Source organism: Solea senegalensis, linkage group LG9, assembly GCF_019176455.1.
Source record: "Solea senegalensis isolate Sse05_10M linkage group LG9, IFAPA_SoseM_1, whole genome shotgun sequence".
Taxonomy (NCBI): domain Eukaryota; kingdom Metazoa; phylum Chordata; class Actinopteri; order Pleuronectiformes; family Soleidae; genus Solea; species Solea senegalensis.
In genome coordinates, this window is record NC_058029.1 from 14,096,214 (window position 1) to 14,116,059 (window position 19,846).

At 39.6% G+C, this 19,846-nt stretch overlaps 1 protein-coding gene across 1 annotated transcript in view; it reads left to right on the forward strand.

Moving 5' to 3' along the window:
- cdkal1 (CDK5 regulatory subunit associated protein 1-like 1) overlaps positions 1-19,846 on the forward strand; it is a 207,508-nt gene that overhangs the window by 70,414 nt on the left and 117,248 nt on the right. Inside the window, exon 7 of the mRNA XM_044034474.1 lies at positions 3,762-3,882. Within this exon, the coding sequence (XP_043890409.1) occupies positions 3,762-3,882 (121 nt within the window). The remainder of the gene's footprint in view (positions 1-3,761; positions 3,883-19,846) is intronic.

A 19,846-nucleotide genomic window follows, 5' to 3' on the forward strand; every position in this document is an offset into this window, starting at 1 on the left:
TCCATCTGGCCGTCCAGTACATCTTTCATCTGTGATGTATTTTTTTTTTCCCCCTGTCATCATCCAGCCATCCATCCATCAACCTTTGCATCCATCTACGCTCGCTTCCCCTCCCTCCTTTTTTCCTTCCATGCTATGATGGGCAGTTATGAGAGGATGGAAGGATTTATGTTGGTTTGTATTTATGAAGGAGATATATGAACAAAGGAGAGGGAGAGACTGGAGGGGAAATGCATGGAGAAATGAGTAGGCCAGTGAGTGATGTTTAATTGTCCATCACAGCAACTGTCTCTCTCTAAACTCTGTCACTGTGATGGCAATTATGGCAGTATTCTTTGTTTTTTTCCCCCTAGTCTTGGTCACAAATGCCCTGAAATTGATTTTTTCTTTTGGTACACCCCTGGGGTGAATTCATGCTGGTAGTGGGATTTTGGGTTTGGGTGGCAGTTATGTCCACACAGGTCCTGTGGAGTTTTTTTTAGAGAGAGAGAGAGAGAAGAGGGGGGTATGAGAGTGGCCAATCTCATAATTTTGAAAACCACCAGAAAATTCAGAAGCACCCGAGAAATTGCTTTGTCCACACACGGCTTTGTAAGCTATTAGGTATGTGTATTGTTATGTTCCAACAACTGAACCATCGGAAACAACAACACATACAAACTTTATTTATGCTTGAGAAGTCATTATAAGGGGTGACCTTCATTTACACTTAAGTTAATAAAATAGTTGCAGATGGTAGTCGGAAGGTTTAAAATCATATTTCTCAAGAATCCAAAAGGAGGATTTCATTTAAAAAAGCGTGCTGTGTATTGTTACATAAGTCCATTGTGCTTTAGGAGCAAGCGCTTTGTTCTAAATTACCTATGGAACATGTAACGTTTGATGACCAGGGCTGATTGGCAAAACGATAGTGACCTGTCAGAGCCTTATAAATGAAAGGATTCCAGTAAAAATGATATTACTTCTGCTTGTGCATGAGGTGAAGGTGTGCGAGCAGATCATCTACAGGTGCAGTCAGAACCATTTAGTGAGGGACAGTAGTGTGGTCATGGACCGGTGAACCCTCTGCCTCCGCCGTCCACCAATTTTCTGTCCCATCACAAACTCCATCACATTGCACAGGATAAGAAAGTGCACCAGCATTTAACCTGTATTTAACTGATGAAGAAGAGGAGAAGGAGGGACGCTGAAGTGCGTCCCTGTGTGTGTAACAGAGTGGTCATGCACTGTGAACCCGTTTATTTAGGCGTGTCTAATTGCACCATTAAACTACAATACTGATATCGCAACAGTGATAGTTTACCAACACCAATATTAGTCTGATATGGTTATTTTACTCCTTTTAAACTACATAGCTGTTAACAACACATTTCTGCCAATGTATTTACCAGTATTTAGCCTTTTCAAGCAATTGATTCTTGTTTTTTGATTTCCATAAAAAAAGCCATAAGCAGCCCGCAACACAACTTAGTTAATATGCTGTTGTGGATTTTATTTACCTTTTTACAGTCTGTGCATAGTGTAGCATGTCATATATAGGATTTTTAGATTGTATCACATGGGTGGGTGTAAGATGATATAACTCACAGAATTATCAAGGTCAAAAAGACAACTAATTTCTGATTTCACAAGTATTTTAATTAGACATTATTGCATTATGATCTCTTTCAGCCTTTAACTATAAATAATTTAGTCTTTATTATTGGAATTATTTGTCTGTTTTAAATGTTTTCCCTCAATTGCTACATACTATATTTGTTTAATGTACATATATGTGATCAAATGTTTAAAACAGCAGTTGAGGAGCAGATGCAACTCTGTTAAAGAACATATGAATGATATTAGTCAATTAATCCACAGAGGTAGGTGTTTAGAGAGAATTGCACTTAATTTTTCCACAACCAAAGTCAGACAGACAGCTGGCCAGAGGAGAAGATGGACAAATATGCTCCAAGTCCCAGCTGTTTTCCACGAGGGAAGTTTTCTCATTTTCTCGCTTGTACTGGGATATTACGACCAGTCACGCCTCACCGATTGGCTCTTTGTCCTCCTCTGGGGCAGATTGTCATTTTTATCTACCAATTGATAGCCATGCTTCCTGCCCTGAGCCCACCCTCCCAGGAGACCCATGTAAAGTGGATGAAAACAGGGAGACAATTCCATCCCTCAGCGGCTCCTTCTTGCACATCTCTGGCTGGTCGCCTATTAGTCCTTTGGGAAGGAAAGACTCCTGCATCCCATTTCCTACACACCAAATGCTGGACATCTTGAGCTTTTAGCTTGAAGACTCGGTTATAAATTTCAATTTAGTTCTGTAACACTCAGTTTAATTCACTGAGTGATATTTTTTAGATTCATCAATTTGCATTTTGTACATTTCGAACAAAATAGCCATGTCGAAATCCTTAATATGTTTCAACTCTATTAAAAATGTTGGTTATGTCAGCAGAGTTTACTCAAGCAAGAATATCAGGTTATTGCCCCACTTCACACTGTGTATGTTCATGCTTGTTCTTAATTGATTTTAAATGGATGTGGTGACAGACGTTTGCTTCTTATGCCATTTCCTGCACAGATACACCAGTTAATTTCTTCCTGTGTTGATAAACACGTCCACACTTTTATGTCGCTCCCATTCGTCCCGTATCCAGTCCATGCTACAGCCACATTTATTGCACGTGGGAAATCAAGCCTTTAATTTAGCTAACAAGAGGTGGATGTTATGTGGAAAGCCAGTGCTAGAGGTTTGTGTGGGTGAGAAGTTGTATGTGAATTTATTTGTGCATGTCTCAGGATGTTATGGCTTTTGTTTTTGGACAAGAACAGATCACATCAGGATGTAACAGTTTTGTCAGTTTTACAATATCACAGGAAACAAAGGTTTCAATCACCGTAAAGATGATGGACATTCATATATACAGATTTAGTATAGCGGACATGGCAGATACCTGTGTTAATGGCTAAGGAGAACATGGATGTTGAACAGCGAGATAGAGATTTCTAATTTGTGGACGCCACGGCAGCCTTTACATCTGATGTTTGGTTTCCCCATGTCAAGAAGTCAGAAAGGAGAAAAGGTGATGGACAAACCTAAAAAAAAAAAAGTAATGTGCAGACAGTGTCTGTCAAATTCTGTGATCATTAGCGTTTGGATTGGAAAAATGTGGCTCAAATTTGGTCTCGTGTAACCTGTACGTTTTACCGATAACATTAATTAGGGTTCTACTCCAGTTTCCATGTTGTTGTTTGTGTAAGGGTGTTTCCCTATTATTTTCTGGATGTATTCCAATTATGTGATTGACAAATAATTGGAGTCTATGGTCATTATAGCATTGCTAAAACAATAATATGTAATAAATAGTGTAACAATACTTTTGCACATTGTTGCACAATACGGGAATTTGAGTGATGACACAAGATGTTCCTGTTTCAATTGGTTATTGTTTTAATGACATATTTTCCCCCAACTCTTCATTTGTCTTTTTAAAAAAAGATATTATCATATCTTTTTGTACCACACCTCTATTATCACAGCAGCCAAACTACAGGTTTCTCTTTTTGTTTATTTGTCAATTTGAGTTAAGGAATTTATGTTTTTCCAGTTTAACTGGGTTAAAACCATATTTCACTTTGTTGAAAATGCTTACACTGTCATCTTCTCTACAAGAAACCACAGGAAATATTAACTGATGGGTATTGTTTTAGTTTGAGGTTAGCATACAATGTAAAGTTGCTATTTTTTTTTTCTTCTATGTTCTCAGGTCACTCAGTTCGCCTCTTAGGTCAGAAGAAAGATGCAGGCCGGAGGCTGGGAGGAGCTAGACTGGACCTGCCCAAAATCAGAAGAAACCCTCTCATTGAAATCATCTCCATTAACACTGGGTAGGACACAGACACACTAACAGAAAACATACCTCATAAAATATGGAGCTTTTTACTGTGGATTCAGTTTCACTGCTTTCCTGCCTTTCTGGTTTAGTGTGTGTGTGTGTGTGTGTGTGTGTGTAGTTGTGCATACGTATTTGAGAGGCTTGGTTTTAGGTTTACGGTGACATTTAGGCATTTACTTGTGATTGTTAAGGTGTAATGGGCTAAGGAATGTATTACGTCTGTGAGTGTCTTCACGAAAAATGCTGTACAACACTTGTGTGTGTGTGTTAGACTAGTTTACCATGTGTGCCCTTTCCTCTCTTTGCACAACCACTTAAACAGAGCCCCTCTGTGCACCTAATTTTATCAATTTCACATGGTTTGTTTGAGATGTGTGTGTTTATGTGTGTGAGGGTTTGTGCATGTGTATGCATATAGTGCCGTAATCAATACTCGGCATGTGTGCAGCGTTTTGTTTCCGCTTCAATTTCACATCCATCACGAAATACGACGGAAACAACAGACATGAGTCCTTTACACAGAGTCCTTGCTGTATTTCAGTTTAAAGTGACGTTTCGCTGCCTTTTCCTCATTTACACCGAGCCGAACAAGCCTGCGTATTTTCTCCCTCCGTGTGTGATTGTACATAGCATGCTTGTGTTATGGAATCAGAGGCCTGACGTGTGCCACACACACAGTGTCTGTGTCTATCATGATGGCTGTCCCTTTCACACAGACATCCGTTTGGCAGAACAACAACGTTCCTGTCCCCCATCTAATTTGTTTTTATACACAATACTAAGGCAGAATAAGAGATTGTGCAGGCTCTGTAAAATAAAATCGAATTCAGTTCTTCGTCATTTCCAACAGTAGTTGTAATATTCTGTATTATTCTGTTACAGTTCTCTTATTTTTGCTGTTCTTTGTGCAAGAACACTTACTGTATATTTGGTGTGATTTTGCTTTGTTATGGTTCAGAAAAAAACACAGAATTATATTTAAAACAGATAAATGTACTCGCACTCACTCACTTTATGGGCTAATTTCACATTGTTTACCGATTTGTTTTTCCGTACTAACCCACATGCTCTATCCTCGGTGGGCCAGTTAAAAAGGGTTACGACTGACTAATTCTCCTGTGCTGGGCCTCAACTGATGATAATCCATCAATCACCTGCCTGCATGTCCTCAAGGTTCACACATAACTGGTTTTATATATAATGTATACAATGAAGAAAACAACTTGTGGACATAGCACTGATTTAGCTTTAGGGCTCAAGCTTTGTTTGTTGAAATAATAATAATAAAAAACCTTTGTTTCTGTGGGAATGTCCTGACGCTTTTAAAATAACGCTCATGAAAACAAGCTCGAGCTGTCACGTTTGTTGTCAGCAGTGCATCGTCGTCTCTCTGTACATAACACTTTCTGTTGAAGGGTTTCATTGTTTTGCTGGACTTTCCATTAGTGTCCTTGAACCTTATGGGCTAATTACAGCAGCATTCTTGTCTCTGTAACACAGTGACCCGCCAACAACAAGGCTGTGACCTGTTTTCAGGTCCCGTCCTATTATTTATTACTGTGATATGACCAGAGTAGGTTTTTTTATGATTATATCGGGAGTGATAGTGATGCTGTAAATGCATTGTCTTGCTGCCATCCATTTACCTTTGTCTTGAAATTCATAGATTACAAGCAAGCGTCCATTACACACAATAAAGAGCAACTATATTAAATCATGCTCTCACACTTTGCCGTCCCCACATTTTTAACAACTTCATGTTATAGCTTTTTTTTTTTCCGAGCTTATGTTACAGCCAGTATTAATTCAAAAAGGGATTGTGTGTTAGATGTTTGTTGGCTGCAGTGCAGAGAGCTCTTTGTGGAAGAGACTTTATCTAATAGTGTCAGTTTTTAAAATAAACTGACACATCTGGTGAAAATTGAATCCTGCACGTTTGAAAATGCAACGTTTGACTTTTACAACCAAAACAAACAGAACAGCCACAGCGTACATCTTAAGCACTCTTTTAAAGTCTAATTCATGTCTTCCTGGTAAGCTATTTCCTGTAATCAGCCACCAGAGCTATATGAGGTTTATTCCTGGTTTTGTTGGTAATAAAAGATACTTACAATAAATGCAGGCACGGTCTGTTTCTAGCTCTTCCACAGACTCTGTGCATCCCTTTTGTAGTCGGTCCTTCTTTTACTTTTTAAATTGCACGTGTCTGACTGTTTTTTTTTAGTGTTTTTGCATTTCTCTTTGTTTTGTTGTTATGTTGTGGCTTGCATACACAGATGCCTGCCTTCCTCTAGCAGGGGGTCTGTATCTGATCCAGATGAACTTGATGTTGTTTTTTCAAAAGGGTCAGGCTGGCCACGAATAAATCCCTCTTTATACAGTATGTTGCCTGGCTGGATCGGCTGTTGACATATTCCCCCAAATACCATTGGTGTTACGTAAATCCGAGCTTACTGTGTGCTTTTGTGCGAGTTTAGTGTCACTAATTTGACATGGTCTTCGTACTATGTGTGTGTGTGTGTGCATGCACAAATGTGTACGTGCTATTCAGAAGACTGAATATGTCCTTTATGTGCTCCGTTTCAGATGATCTGCTTTAAATATTCCTCTGAGGTAGTAGTGACATCATTGGTGACATTTGTCAGCTGATGAAACAGAGGGGTCATTGTCTGACTCTCAGACTCACACATGCACAACATCAGTTGCAGTTGTTCCTCAGATGGCCTCTGCGTCAGATGTGAATATTATTTGAAACCATTAATTTGGAGTACCTCTGTGTGTGGCCTTTAAGGTCTCACATTTGTTGCCATTGTTTGGGGGGTGTGTGTGTGTGAGTGAGAGAGAGAGTTGTGCTTAAATGGATGTTTAAGCACTCTCTTTCCTTTCCTGTCATTTTTTCTCTTTATTTTTTTTATTGCCAAATGTCAAGTTAATGTCATGCTGCTGTGTGTGAAGTTTAAAATATAGTTTAAATAATTAAAGGACAGTGTTAAAATCTTAAATTAATATATATTAATTATATATATATGTATATATATATATATATATATACATATATATACACACACACATATATGCAATCCTCATTAAAAAATGTGACTGATTCCTTAATTTTCCCTACCTCAGCTCAGCGACCACCAGAGCATTAGAGCCAAATATGGACAAAGAAAGCTTCTGTACTTACTTTACTATCAGATGCCAAGATATAAACAAGACAAACAAACAAACAAAAAGCATGCTAACCATTTTTAAGCACAGCTTCGATGTTCTCATCTCTGTAGAATGCCTCACTGAGCATAATAGCGAGTGTGAATAGATGTGATCAGAGATCATGCCCTCGGTGGAGCAGGTTTAGCGCTCTTATGTGGTTGCCAGAGGTGAAAATGTCGACACATTGCTTCCTCTTGGCACAATTATAAACAGAAATTAGGTCCATGAGATGAAGTGTATTTTTCTACGAAGCGGAACAGAAGACACAGAGGGTGACCTTTTGACTTCTTTATACCACAGTCATCCATTATGTTCACATTTATAGTTAAATTTCAAATTACACCCCACAGGGTGATTTTAGCCTGGTCCTCCCAGATAAACCTACTGTACTGTTCCCCTCTCTTTATCAATGCAAATCCACACAACAGCTTGGCATAGTGTTTCACCTGGGATTACCTATGAAAATTCAATTTCGTGTTCAAATTGATTCACTGTATTAGTTTCATTAAGTTGCATATTAATTTCATTTGGACCTGTTAAAGCCAAATTAGATTGACTTTTTTCTTCCCCCCCATCGAGTTAATTTTATCCCCATCAGAAAATAAATTCAGCGTTGTCCAGTTAGTTCCCAAAAGCCCTCTGGCTTTGCATTAAAGGAACATTGGCAGGTTTCTCCTGGGCCATTAGCACAGTTTATTTCAGTCATCGTTATTTGACACACTAATGAGTCAGGGCTCTGATTTTTCTTTGAAGGTTCAGTCCAAAAATGTTGCACCAAGGTTATTGCTGATATCAACCAATTACCTTCTTCCTTTGTTTTCTTCTGGATTTACGGACATTATGAAGGTAACGGGCAATTAATCAATGTGTATTGCTAAGAAATTCAATAATTTGAAACAAAACTAATACCTGTAATGTTTTGTTAAAATGTGTTACATGTTTGTTTAACACATTTGGAAGCAAAAAAATGTTCCACTTAAGAAAAATTGTCAAAACAATATTTTTCACCAATCCAGCTGTCCATACAAGAAAATCATGCCATTCTTCCTGTGACCTTGAATATCAGTTAGGCCGAGCTGAAGGCACAAAAACAGCCAAGCTTTTTCATGAAAATATGTACAGATTTTCATAAAGGCAAACCTCTCACACTCATCTTAAAACCTTTGGATATGCAACAATACAGCAGGAGGCTGCTTCACAAGCTGCGGATATGTGGACTGAGTTTGTGCGTGTGTTTATTGAAGGATCAGTAAAAGCAGTGGAAGTAATGAAGTAGTAGTTGATGAATAAATCCTGAGGTATACTTGCGCGGGCCGTGGTATACTCGCTCACCAGGGTCCTGTAGTATTCCACTTTACCATCGGGTGGCAGTACAAGTCTGAACGCAGGGAATCCCTACCAAAGAAGAAGAGAACATTGCCACAGCTCCTTTTGGACATGTCTGGTTCGAGCGCCTCACAGCTGAATGGCCCATCGGGCAGGGAAGTCAGGGTGTCAGTCTGTTCGATGGTCGCCAGGTCAAGGCTCGGATGAATATCTACTTCTGTTTCTGTCGAAATGTCTTTTCTGCTTGGTGAGTGTGGCTTGTGCTCCATTCAGTTCACGCATGCCCTGTCCACACTAGAGCTGCAACTAACGATTAGATTCATAATCGATTAATCGAGTATTTTCTCGATTGATCAAGTAATCGTTTGGTCCATAAAATGTCAGAAAATGTTGAAAAATGTCCATTATTGTTTTTCATACCTGAAAATGATGTTGTCAAATCTCAAATGTCTTGTTTTGTCCGCAAACCAAAATGATTCAGTTTTATAGATTTCTTTGTTTATATGGCGCAGAGAAACCAGAAAATATTCACATTTAAGTAGCTGAAACAAACATCTTCTTCTAATAATGAAAAAACCCTCAAACTGATTAATCGATTATCAAAATAGTTGACTATTTATTAATTTAGTTGTCATTTCTCATGCACCCAACGAGCTCTTTACGTGCGGTTACAAAATCTTGATGACACAATTTGTGTCATACGCATGGTGTGCGTTGGGTCAGCGCCTTGTGAGACACTACATAGAGAAAAACTTGAAATGAACAAAGTATGGTTGTTTTTCAACATGGACTGAATCAAGATGTTGTGCTTGACTTATGATCCAGTTGCCAGCATTTAAGTCTAGATCGTCTCTTAAGTCAAGCTCTCTCTATAACTTCTTTATGCAAACGGATGAGCCTGAGGGCGGAGTTCGTTTTTCATACAGCCTCAAACTGGAAAAAACACTCCATGTTTTTCTAATGCTCTGTTTTGTGTCCCGCTTTTAGCACGCTTCAGAGTAGCAGGGAAGCTGGTTTCACAAGTGTGAGGGTTTTGCCCCAGGCAACACTAATGGTCCCTTCTTGATTTGTGTATATCTCTGAGTGTGAGTGTGTGTCTGCCTGTGTGTGTGTGTGGAGTCTCGGCAACAATAAAAGCCCTCTTGTGAGCACGTTGAATCGTGATGCTTCAGCATCATAAACAAGGAATTTACAGCCACTCAGTCAGAATGGGTCATTAAACTTGTGTGTGTATTTGTTGCTGTGTCTGATTGTTTGAACCTTTACCATTAGACTCCAGGCATTTAAAAAAAAACCAGAAGACATCCCTTTGTTCCACTGTTACAGTTCATTTCATTCCATTATCAGTCTCTCCCATGTCCTGTATTTAGTCACATGTTTGGCAGTCACAATCTCTGCTATTGTTGTTGCGATGTGCTTAAGTCAGGTGATAATGATCCTCTCCTCTAAACCATACCCAATAACCAACCTCATCATGTGCATCCTCCAGGCAGGCGGGTCGACAGCTTGACACAGACAGAGTAGACAGTTGAAGGAGGCTTCTTCTAATCAGAGAGCTCCTTCAAACACCTGAGAAGTGAATTGCTGGCATACCGAGTGCTGTTTTGATGTTGAATTGGCTTCATTGGCAGTTCTTACGCCGCGACTTGTTGAGTTTTGAATTGATATTGACATTGAGGCCTACGCTGCTGTTCAAAACGTGTGATTTCCGCCAGAATAAGTATCTGTTGTTATGTAATCCCAACATATGTTTCCGTTGTCTAAACATGTATGGTTATTTCCATGCCCTTTATATGACATTGTGAAAACATTGTTGATATTTTTCCCCGCAACAGCCGGCACATAATTCTCCGTCAAACGCTGTAGGGTTAGACTAACGCTAGATCGACAAATGGAGACGCTGACATCTCTTTAATAGAACAAAACATTACAAGATTTATTATAATACATTTCAGCAGTCTTGACATCGGGTTTAGAGGGTTTTTCCTACAGGAGTCAACAATCCGGGAAGTACAATAGATAACCTTGGAATGCATATGGCATTTCATCCTCTTTCCTTTGTTCGGCTCCTTCTTTTCTTCCTTTTTGACACTAATAGTAACATATTTATCACATATACAGAGCTAATTTAATCTGGCCATTAAGCCATGTTTAATATTGCACAATGCCATTGCTACGGTTTTTAAATAGACATTTAATACCTTTATATACGTGAATATTTTGGATGCTCCACTCAAGCTACACTGTATGAATCTTTAATCTGTGTTTTTTTTCCTCTGTTTGTTCATTCTTTTTTTCCTCCTGTGGTTTCCTACAATCATGAAAGATTCAAACAGACGGCCAGCTCATTTTAAACAGCTTTATCCCCGCTAAATCCTTGATTTCTACAATCACTAATAATCACTGTAGCAAAATACACTCACACACACACACACACACGCTATGTAAACAAAGCCTGCAAAGCCAGACTGAAAAGTGTCTGCATGTTTGTGCATTAGTGTGTGCTGTGAATATGTTTATGTTAGCTGACAGTCCCTTGCTGCATTAGCTGCCTGCTTCCTGTGATTTGCGTCTGGCTGCCACAACTTCTCTCTATCCAATCTTGAGGCCGACACAGTGGAATAATAGGCCTTATCAGCGTTTGCTCTCGACCTTTACATAGATTTGTGTGAACCATTGTGCCCAAGGTGTTGTGTTCGCGGCTATGTCCAGCCAAAGGAAATCTGGGGTCACAGTCATCTAGATGTGCAGAAAACAACAATGTGACTCTGGCGGCGTTAGGAGTTGACTGTGAAGCCACAACCGAAGCAGCAGTGTCCTGCGTGTCAGTTGAAAGAATAGCATTTTATTACTCCTCTTCCTGACGTGATGTGTCTGCAGTTAATACGAGAGGACCACAATTACTGCCCACTTTCTGACTCTAAGTGCGGACAGAGGGGATTTCCCTCACTGATGCTGGCGGCCAGTCCAACAGTGACAAATGGATCACTCTGTTTCTGAGAGAGAGAGAGATAGAGAGAGAGGAGGGATGGGGGTGCCTCAAAATACTTAAGTTAGAGATGTTTTGTGTTCATTATGAAACAGTGGCAGGGCAAATTGGATTGCAGCAGTCTGCTACAGTCCAGGTGATTAATGGGGACCATTTAACCCATTCCCACCTTGAAAATATTGTTTAAAACCTTTTTTTAAACAATATTGTTTAAATTGTTTTCTTTGGCTCTGATCTTCATTTGGCATTAGTGAGAACGCAACACTGGGTCTTCTTTGTCTGTTTAATTTTATGGCAGTATTTCTTCTCTGGACAACACTTGTTTTTATTTTGTCGATCGGAGCATCAAAACGATCCATTTAAGGAGCGACTTAAATGTAACTTTACGTAACTTTATCAATAAGGTCAATAGTGGTGTTGTTTTTGTTTTATTCTTACATGTCCATTGAATCAACAGATCTACAGATCTGTTAATTCAGGTGTTAATTCTTCACCTAGGTTCTTCAATTTCAGTAAGAAAGATGCTGTAGAGCCGGGTCATACTTCCCATGCACTGTCCCTTCACTTTTCCACATGCACATGTGTCATCATCTTCTGATTTTTTCCGCCTTTTTTTTTAAGGCGTTCATGTCTACAATTATTTTTGGCACTGTTTTATACCCTGACGTGCTTTGTTCTTTTATGCCTTATTCCTCTCTGCGAACATTCACAACATCACTAAATAGCCACTATAAGAGCAGATGAGCCTTTTGCAGATGAAAGTGTCAGCTTGAAAGAAGAAAGGGGGATGCATGCAATCCAAAGAGGAACGGGGGAGGCGGTGGGTGTGGGAAGTCATTAGTTGGGTTAAAAGCAAATTGAATCAGGCTAACTCTATGTGGTCTTTGGCAATTTGAATTTCTCTGGCAACCGCAGTGTAGAAGTGAATAAAGCCTAAATTAGTAAGGGGCCAGTTTTTGCATGAAATGCCATGTAGATGAACACGAGAAGTCACCCTTTTTCTTATAATGGCACCAACTTTGGAGACGGGCATATCTGCATTCCCTGTCTATAATATCCACCAGTGGATTTCATGCGATGCTCTCGGTAGATAATTTGCCCCTATCTTAAAAGCAAATACCTAAACCACGTTTCACTTGTCTCCTTGACTGATTTTTTCATTTTGTTAAGCAATGGTCAATGTCCTCCTTTTTTTTTTTTTTCCCTCCTTTGTGGTTTTTTCCTCCCTTGAGGGGAAGTGAAAATTGATCAGGTGAAGCCACAATAAAATTGAGTAAATGTGCTGATGTGCTTCAGAAAGTAGAGGCACAGAGGAGTAAAGGATGATAACGCAAGGATTTCAGATCGCATACAAAATGTGGACTATTGTGGATCATGGGAATGCTCGAATGCACAATGTACACGCAACCTTTTTTAAACACACATACTACACAAACAGCATCTCAACAAAGTCATTTCTATTGTCTTTTTATGTTTTGTTGATGACATACACACAAAGGTAGGGCTGCAACAACAACTACTAAATGAATTGCCAAATATTTTGATAATCAATAATCAGTTTCGGAATATTTCTTAGATTTTTCAGCTTCATACATGTGAATATTTTTGGTTTCTTTGCTTCATATAAATAATTGAAACTGAATGATTTTGGCTTGTGGACAAAAGACATTTGAGATTTCAAGGTTTGGGAAACAGAGCAACATTTTGCAATATTATGGACCAAACAACTAATTGAGTAATTGAGAAAATAATCAACCGATGAATCGATTATGAAAATAATCATTAGTTGCAGCTGTACACACACACCTTTGTTCATTTGGACCGTATAAACAAAGCGTAATCCATCTCAATTTAAATCTTAGCCCTAACCCTCCGAAATGAGGTACTACCTCATTAGGACCAGATTTTGGTCTCTGTGGTCCTGACAAGGTCAGTGTTAACGACAGAGAAGGTCCTAAAGAGGTAACAAATACAAGTACAAACACACACGCACACCTGTGTAAGCTATGGTGGCCTCTCCTGCTGTTTATCAAACCAGTGTATGGGTAGTTTTCAGCTCCACTGGTTTGAACATATTATTCCATTTCCTTCTTCCCCACTGCTTAACACAAAAATACATGCCTGACACACGGAGACAAACACTTCCACTGCATTGACTCTTCTTCTCCCCACTGTCACACCAGGAGAGAGACTCTGCTCCCCACAGTAAATCCTAAAGATTGATGTGTCTCCTTGGACAAAATGAGATTGTGTGTCATTACAAGGCATTACACTACAGAACCCCTGAGTAACTGAATTAGCCCCAGTGTAATAGAAAATGCACATACATGCACACACACTCTCTCTCTCTCGCTCTCGCTCTCCCGCTCTCTCTCACTCACACTCACACAGAGAATTTTCACCAAACAGAACAAAGACATATTTAGGACTGAGTGATTAATCGTTTTTAAATTGAATTTGCAATTTGAGACAAAAAAACACAATTGGCAAAGACCAAAGGTTGCAGTTGTTATGCACTTGTGTTTGTCAGTCATGTTAATTCATTATCTTTAAGTTCTCATTCTTGTATTAGAATCCAGAGCACTTCATATTTTTATGGCACTGTACCTCACGTTTAAAATCTTTTGTGAAATGAAAATTTAACTGTCTTCTTTTGACAGTAGCTAAGTTATTTAATATTACTTTGGTTTATTATTAGCTGAAGACGTCTGGTGTGTTCTCTGTCGATGCTTTGCTGCGATCCTGTACTGAGGCCGTCTTCTCTGTTCCCTGCAATAAGTCAGTAAGACAGAATCATCTGCTGCAAAATTGTTTGCACTCTTTAATGGCAGTCTTGTAGCACTGGGACCTTGGATGGATCTGGTGCTTCATTTTCATACATCCACTCAGATATTGAGTTTGACCCTGCTTTTGACCTTGCGGTTCTCAACAAATGAGACGCCATCTCACCATGACGTTATCTGACTTTTAAAGGGGAATTTTGCAAGTCTGGTCGTTTTTTTTTTTCCCCACCGTTGTCTCAACGGAATTCCTGCTTGCGTCTCCCGCCTTTATCCTCACTGTTTTAAAAACCCCCCTGATGCTCCCCCCTCCCTTCCCCTCTCCTAGCCATGTGCATTTGTTTTCAACAAAACACAGGCCGTCCATGCCGATGCAAGAGCAGCCAACTGGCCCCTGAAAACAAACCAGCAACAAACAACAAACAACAATGGTCGAGTAAATAATGATTTCACAACAATAGCTGACATCGTGGATGTGCAAATACACATAAATACATAGAGAACAGAGCGTTTATTCCAAGAGTCCTACAAGTGCAACAGCAAAAATGCCATGTCAGCATCCATTTTGCATGCTTCTGTTTTTCAGTTCTCGTCATTTGGTTGAGAACTGCTGTTCTGATGTTTACCCCTGTGTGGACCCTCACTCAGTCAGACAGCCCTTTCCTCTTTTCTGCTTCTTTTCTGCCGGCTCTACCATGACAACCGTTTAAAATAACACTCTCGCCGCCTTGATCTTACAGCCAGTACCTTGCTGGGAGGCGTGTGTGTAGTATGATAAAGTAATTTGTGTTTCTTGCGAGACTCGACACTTTGCAAGGCCTCCAGATTCCAGATGCAAGGCTGGTTTTCCCACTTAAAGACGGTGGGAGAGTGGAGACCGCACCCGATCTCCTTACAACAAGCCATCACAGTGACTCAGAAGCTGTTAAATTAAATCAAATAAAAATCCTGCATCGTTCCAGAACAGTACAGTGCAATCTTAAAGTTACAGCAGAATCTTGATTGTGACTCTGCAAAGCTCAGACTGCCGACGTAGAGGCAAGTGTTGCTTCACGCAACCAGTGAGCTGAATTGTAGACATTTTGCACATCTGTGTCAACAGGGTAGTCGAGCTATAACCGCACAACTGTGCATGGAAATGCACTCACAGACAGCCAAGCATCCTTTTACGGTTGGTTTTAAGTTGCTTATGCTTCGAGCAGGTAAAATCAGTCTTACCGTCAGTCAGTAAGTCTGAGTGTTTTCATGGGTACTCAAGCTCCACGGGTAAGCGGCGGTCAGTAAGGACGACAAGTTTGAAAGAGTCAGCCCACCTGCAGATCCAGCTTAAAATATACTCAACCACTTTGACCCTCTTTTTCAGTTTTCTGCTGGTTCAGTAAGAAGCAAACATCATACCATTCTTGTCCAGTAACAATGGGCCGAGTGAGCGAGTACAAACACTGGTCTGTGTACAGACGAAACAAGAAGTTAGGAAAACAGTCAGGCTTTCTTTGTAGACACAGGGTTGTAGTTTCTCACACACACACGCACGCACAGACGCTGCATTTCTTCAGTCAAAACAACAAGCAAGGCTGCTGCAGTTAAGATACAGACGTCTGAGGTCAGCATGTGACACATTTTACACACACACACATTTGCACAGCTATTTTTCTAGGAACTCTGAATTTACTTTCATTCGTTTAGACAGCCTGAACTAAGTGTTTTCCCCTAACCAGTTAATGCCTAACCTTAACTTGAGCATAAATAACATCTAAACTTAAGATGTTATTTAAATTTGACCATTTCCTGGGAAATTCGGTTCTGCTTCATTAAGGACCAGGTTCTAGTCTCCATGAGGAGTACTGGTCCTGACGAGGTCAGTGTTTATGCCAAAGTGTGTTAGTGTATTATTATCACATGAAACAATTAAAAATCAATGAAATAATTTATTAAAATCAGCAACTATAATGGCGCAACCTGAAATTTAAAATGGATAAACCAGCAGTGGAAATGTTTAAGTTTTACTGTTTAAGATTAGGGCTGCCCACATTATCATGTAATGAAGTCTCTGTTTGACATTACGGAGCGAGAGAGAGTATTTTTGCTGTGTTTTCTCACATCACTGCTGTATTTATCTGGCACAGCTTTGTTTCTTTTTTAATAAACATTGAATTTCTAGAGAAGTGAGCTGGGCAGATTGAGCTCCACAAGCTGTAAGCAATTAAACTTGTTTTTCCACCAAAATCCTCATCACAATTTGAAAACTGGAGCCACTAATATGATAACCGATTTCAGGAATGCCAAAGTCCTACAAGATTGCTGCTGTGTATTCCCATGCAGCTTGAATGCACTCAGGTTCTTAGTTGTGACAATGATACGAGGACTAAGTCTGATTTAGCTGCCAACCTTTCTCCAAATAACTAATCATCTTCTATTCATTGCTCCTAATAGGTCTTTACTCCATTGTGTCAACATTCTTTGTTCCTTGACTCCACTTTTTTTTTCTGGAACCTCCACTTTGACTTTGAGATGGCACTAATAGAAAACTTACAGGCTGGGTGCTTTGTTCATGCATATCATGGCAGTTTTATAATTTAGTTTGCTCATATACCCACTTCATCCATCTCCCACTTTCAACAATAAATGCGTTGAATAATCTGCCTTTACAATTTACACAACGCACTGAGTTTAGGCATTGTTTTCATAATTACATCCTTAAGCCGACACAATACAAACCCCGGTGAACACACACAGTTACGTTCACTTTAATGCACCCATTGCCCAATTTGTTTATGCAGTGAGCAATTTTGTGATTAATGAGAATATCCTAAATGCTTATCAGTGAGAAAACCTTTTTCTGCTCATCTCTTTCCCAAGCTGCGTCTTTAACATGCAGCTCAGGGGAGTTTCTCCAAAGGGAATTATACTGTATTCATGTGTGTGCGTGCGTGCGTGTGTGTGTCAGCAGAGGTTAACAAATGTATAGAAACATTTTCCATTCTTTGTTACCTTTTCAAGGCTGCAACCACACAATAGTCTTCTGCCTTCTTACCCTCCCACACACACTAGGGAGGTAACCTGTCTCTTTGCAACACATTGATGAACTACACTGTTGTCAGGTACAACAGATACCTCTGTGGTTTAATTAACTGGGACGGAACAGGAGGGAGGGAGGACGGAAACAAAGAAGGGAAAAAAATGGAGGCTCGATATGGAGGAGAACTATTTTGGATTTAATGGGGAGATGTGTTTCCCCTTTACACCGACCACACTATTACAACTTAGTTCATTTGAAGTGGGGTTCCAATGACTATTTTAATAGTTGACTAGTCATTGGCTATGGAACCTGTTAGTCGACTTATCACATAATAACAAGTGGGGAAAAGTTAACCTTCTGTTCCCCCCTATAACTCCCTCCCTTAAACTCACCTTTTCTGAACTGCTCTCAGTACGATTAATACTAATTTGTGTATATTTATTTTAATGGGAATTACCAGAAACACCAAGGTACGCGATACCATAGTATCACGGTATTGCAAAAATACTGAGTATTTGCGAAATCATATATTGCGATATACTCGCACAACAGCTCTGGAGTTTAATGTTCATTTGTGACGTCAGTTAAAAATTAAATGCTGAGAAATATTGATACTTGGTGTCTCAAAAGCAATATAATATCGCCACACAAAAATCGCAATATTTCACTGTATTGACCCCCCCCATCTGAATTAGTATTTTTTTCTTTGAACATCTGTTAAAAGTGCTATATGAATAAAAGGTATTGTAATACTGCTACTACTAAGTGTCAGTCGTGGCTTGGATGGAAAGATGACTCACTCCATTAAAAAAAAGATGCTTTGCTCCTAAAGACGCCCCAAATATTCAACTATTAAATCTGTCAGCAACTACTTTTGTTTTCGATTTTTCATCATTGACTAATTATTCCACCCCCTAAACAAAGTTTCCAGTACAAAAAAAGTGTGTTGCGTCTGAGTGTGTGTGTCACTGAGAGAGTGACAATGCTCCCCTCCTTCAGTTAGTGCAACTCTACGGGTGCAGACTACTTGTCACAGTCTGTTTAGGCTGATGGAGAGGTCGAAACTGCTAATGCGTTGTTGTGATACAGGCCGAATGTTTAGCGGCAACACACACACACACACACACACACACACACACACACTCACACACACACTCACACACACACACACACAAACAGGCCACTGACTGTCTCTTGAGATTAATGTTGGTGTGATCCACTCAGCTGGGCCTGATCACATTAAGATGGATGGACCCCCTGGTGGTGTAAGTGTGTGTGTTTGTGTGCGTGCATGCAGGGCCCCATCTGTCTGTGTTTTCTCCACAGCTAGGTCCTGTGACCTAGCTGCCATCTTTAGTGCCCTTAACTGGGATGAAGCAATACCCCAAGAAGTAGAGATGGGTTGATTTTTGTTTCTGTGGTGACATTAAAAAATGCTTTTGGCGTTTTGGAATGATTATCAAGATATTGAAGGTTTTTAACGTACTAAATGAGGATGTTGCATAGGGACAGTAAAAGAGGTAAATGTTTTTTCCTGTTGGTCCTTCATACTCAATTTTCTTTTAATTATTTTTAATTAAGTGTTTCATAGATTATTATGTATGTGCTTTGTCAGGGCATGGACCTTTGTAATATCGGTTCCGAATACCATGCACTAAACGGTAACATACCTCTGCTCTGATAAGCTCTTCTTTTTAAATCGTTCTGTCTTTGCGTATTCAATCTAATTTTCCCCGAAAGGCCTTTTTCGGCTCCATCTGTAGTGTGTCTTGTGACATACTCTTCCCAGAGCTGATAACAACAATAGCCCTCTTTCAGTAGCTGGTGAAAAAACCTCAAGGTTTAACTGATTCTGTATTTCTACGTTACTTTGTGACCATAGCAAGACACTTCATGGATAGATGTCATTCACTGCACTGATTAAGTCCTTGAGAGGAAATTGTTTTTGTTTTTGTTTTTTTTATACTGGGGGATTTAAATACTACAGACTTTAGACTTTGAGTCTTAGTTTGCTCCTCTAGAACAACATGGAATCAACTTGACCCAAATTGGAAACACATGACAACATATGTGTGCTCAGTCCAGCTGGAGTTCCGTGTTGTTTGCCAGTTTCAGCTTCTGGGGATTCCCTGTTATTTTCTTTTTCCATGAGTCTGTCATGGACAGATACAGGGTTTATGCCTGTTATCTTCATCAGTCTGATTTCACAGTCTCATACTAGTTTACCAGCTATATATCACAGCAGCATATGAAGTGAAGTAATCTTCATTTTTCATTGCACTGGAGGATAGAAATCCAGTATTAAACCAATTTTAACTTGGTGACTAAAATGATCTTTGTTCTGTGTCAAAAGCTTGTATTAGCTGCAGCTTTAATAGATGCTGAGCCTTTTTTATTATGAGTATTGGAGTTTTTAGTGAGAAAACAACATGGTGTGCTGCATTCTACTTCTGCTGTGCAGCTGTTAGTATGTACTCCTAGGTAGAGATAGAAATTGAAACCTTAAGGGTAGAGTTGCCACCACAGTATGTTTATGAAAGATGATGAATTATAAATGTATACACGGAAGTCTGTGCAGATTCTCATTCATCCAGGTCATCATTGTCCAAAGGTCAACAAATCTGAAGCAACT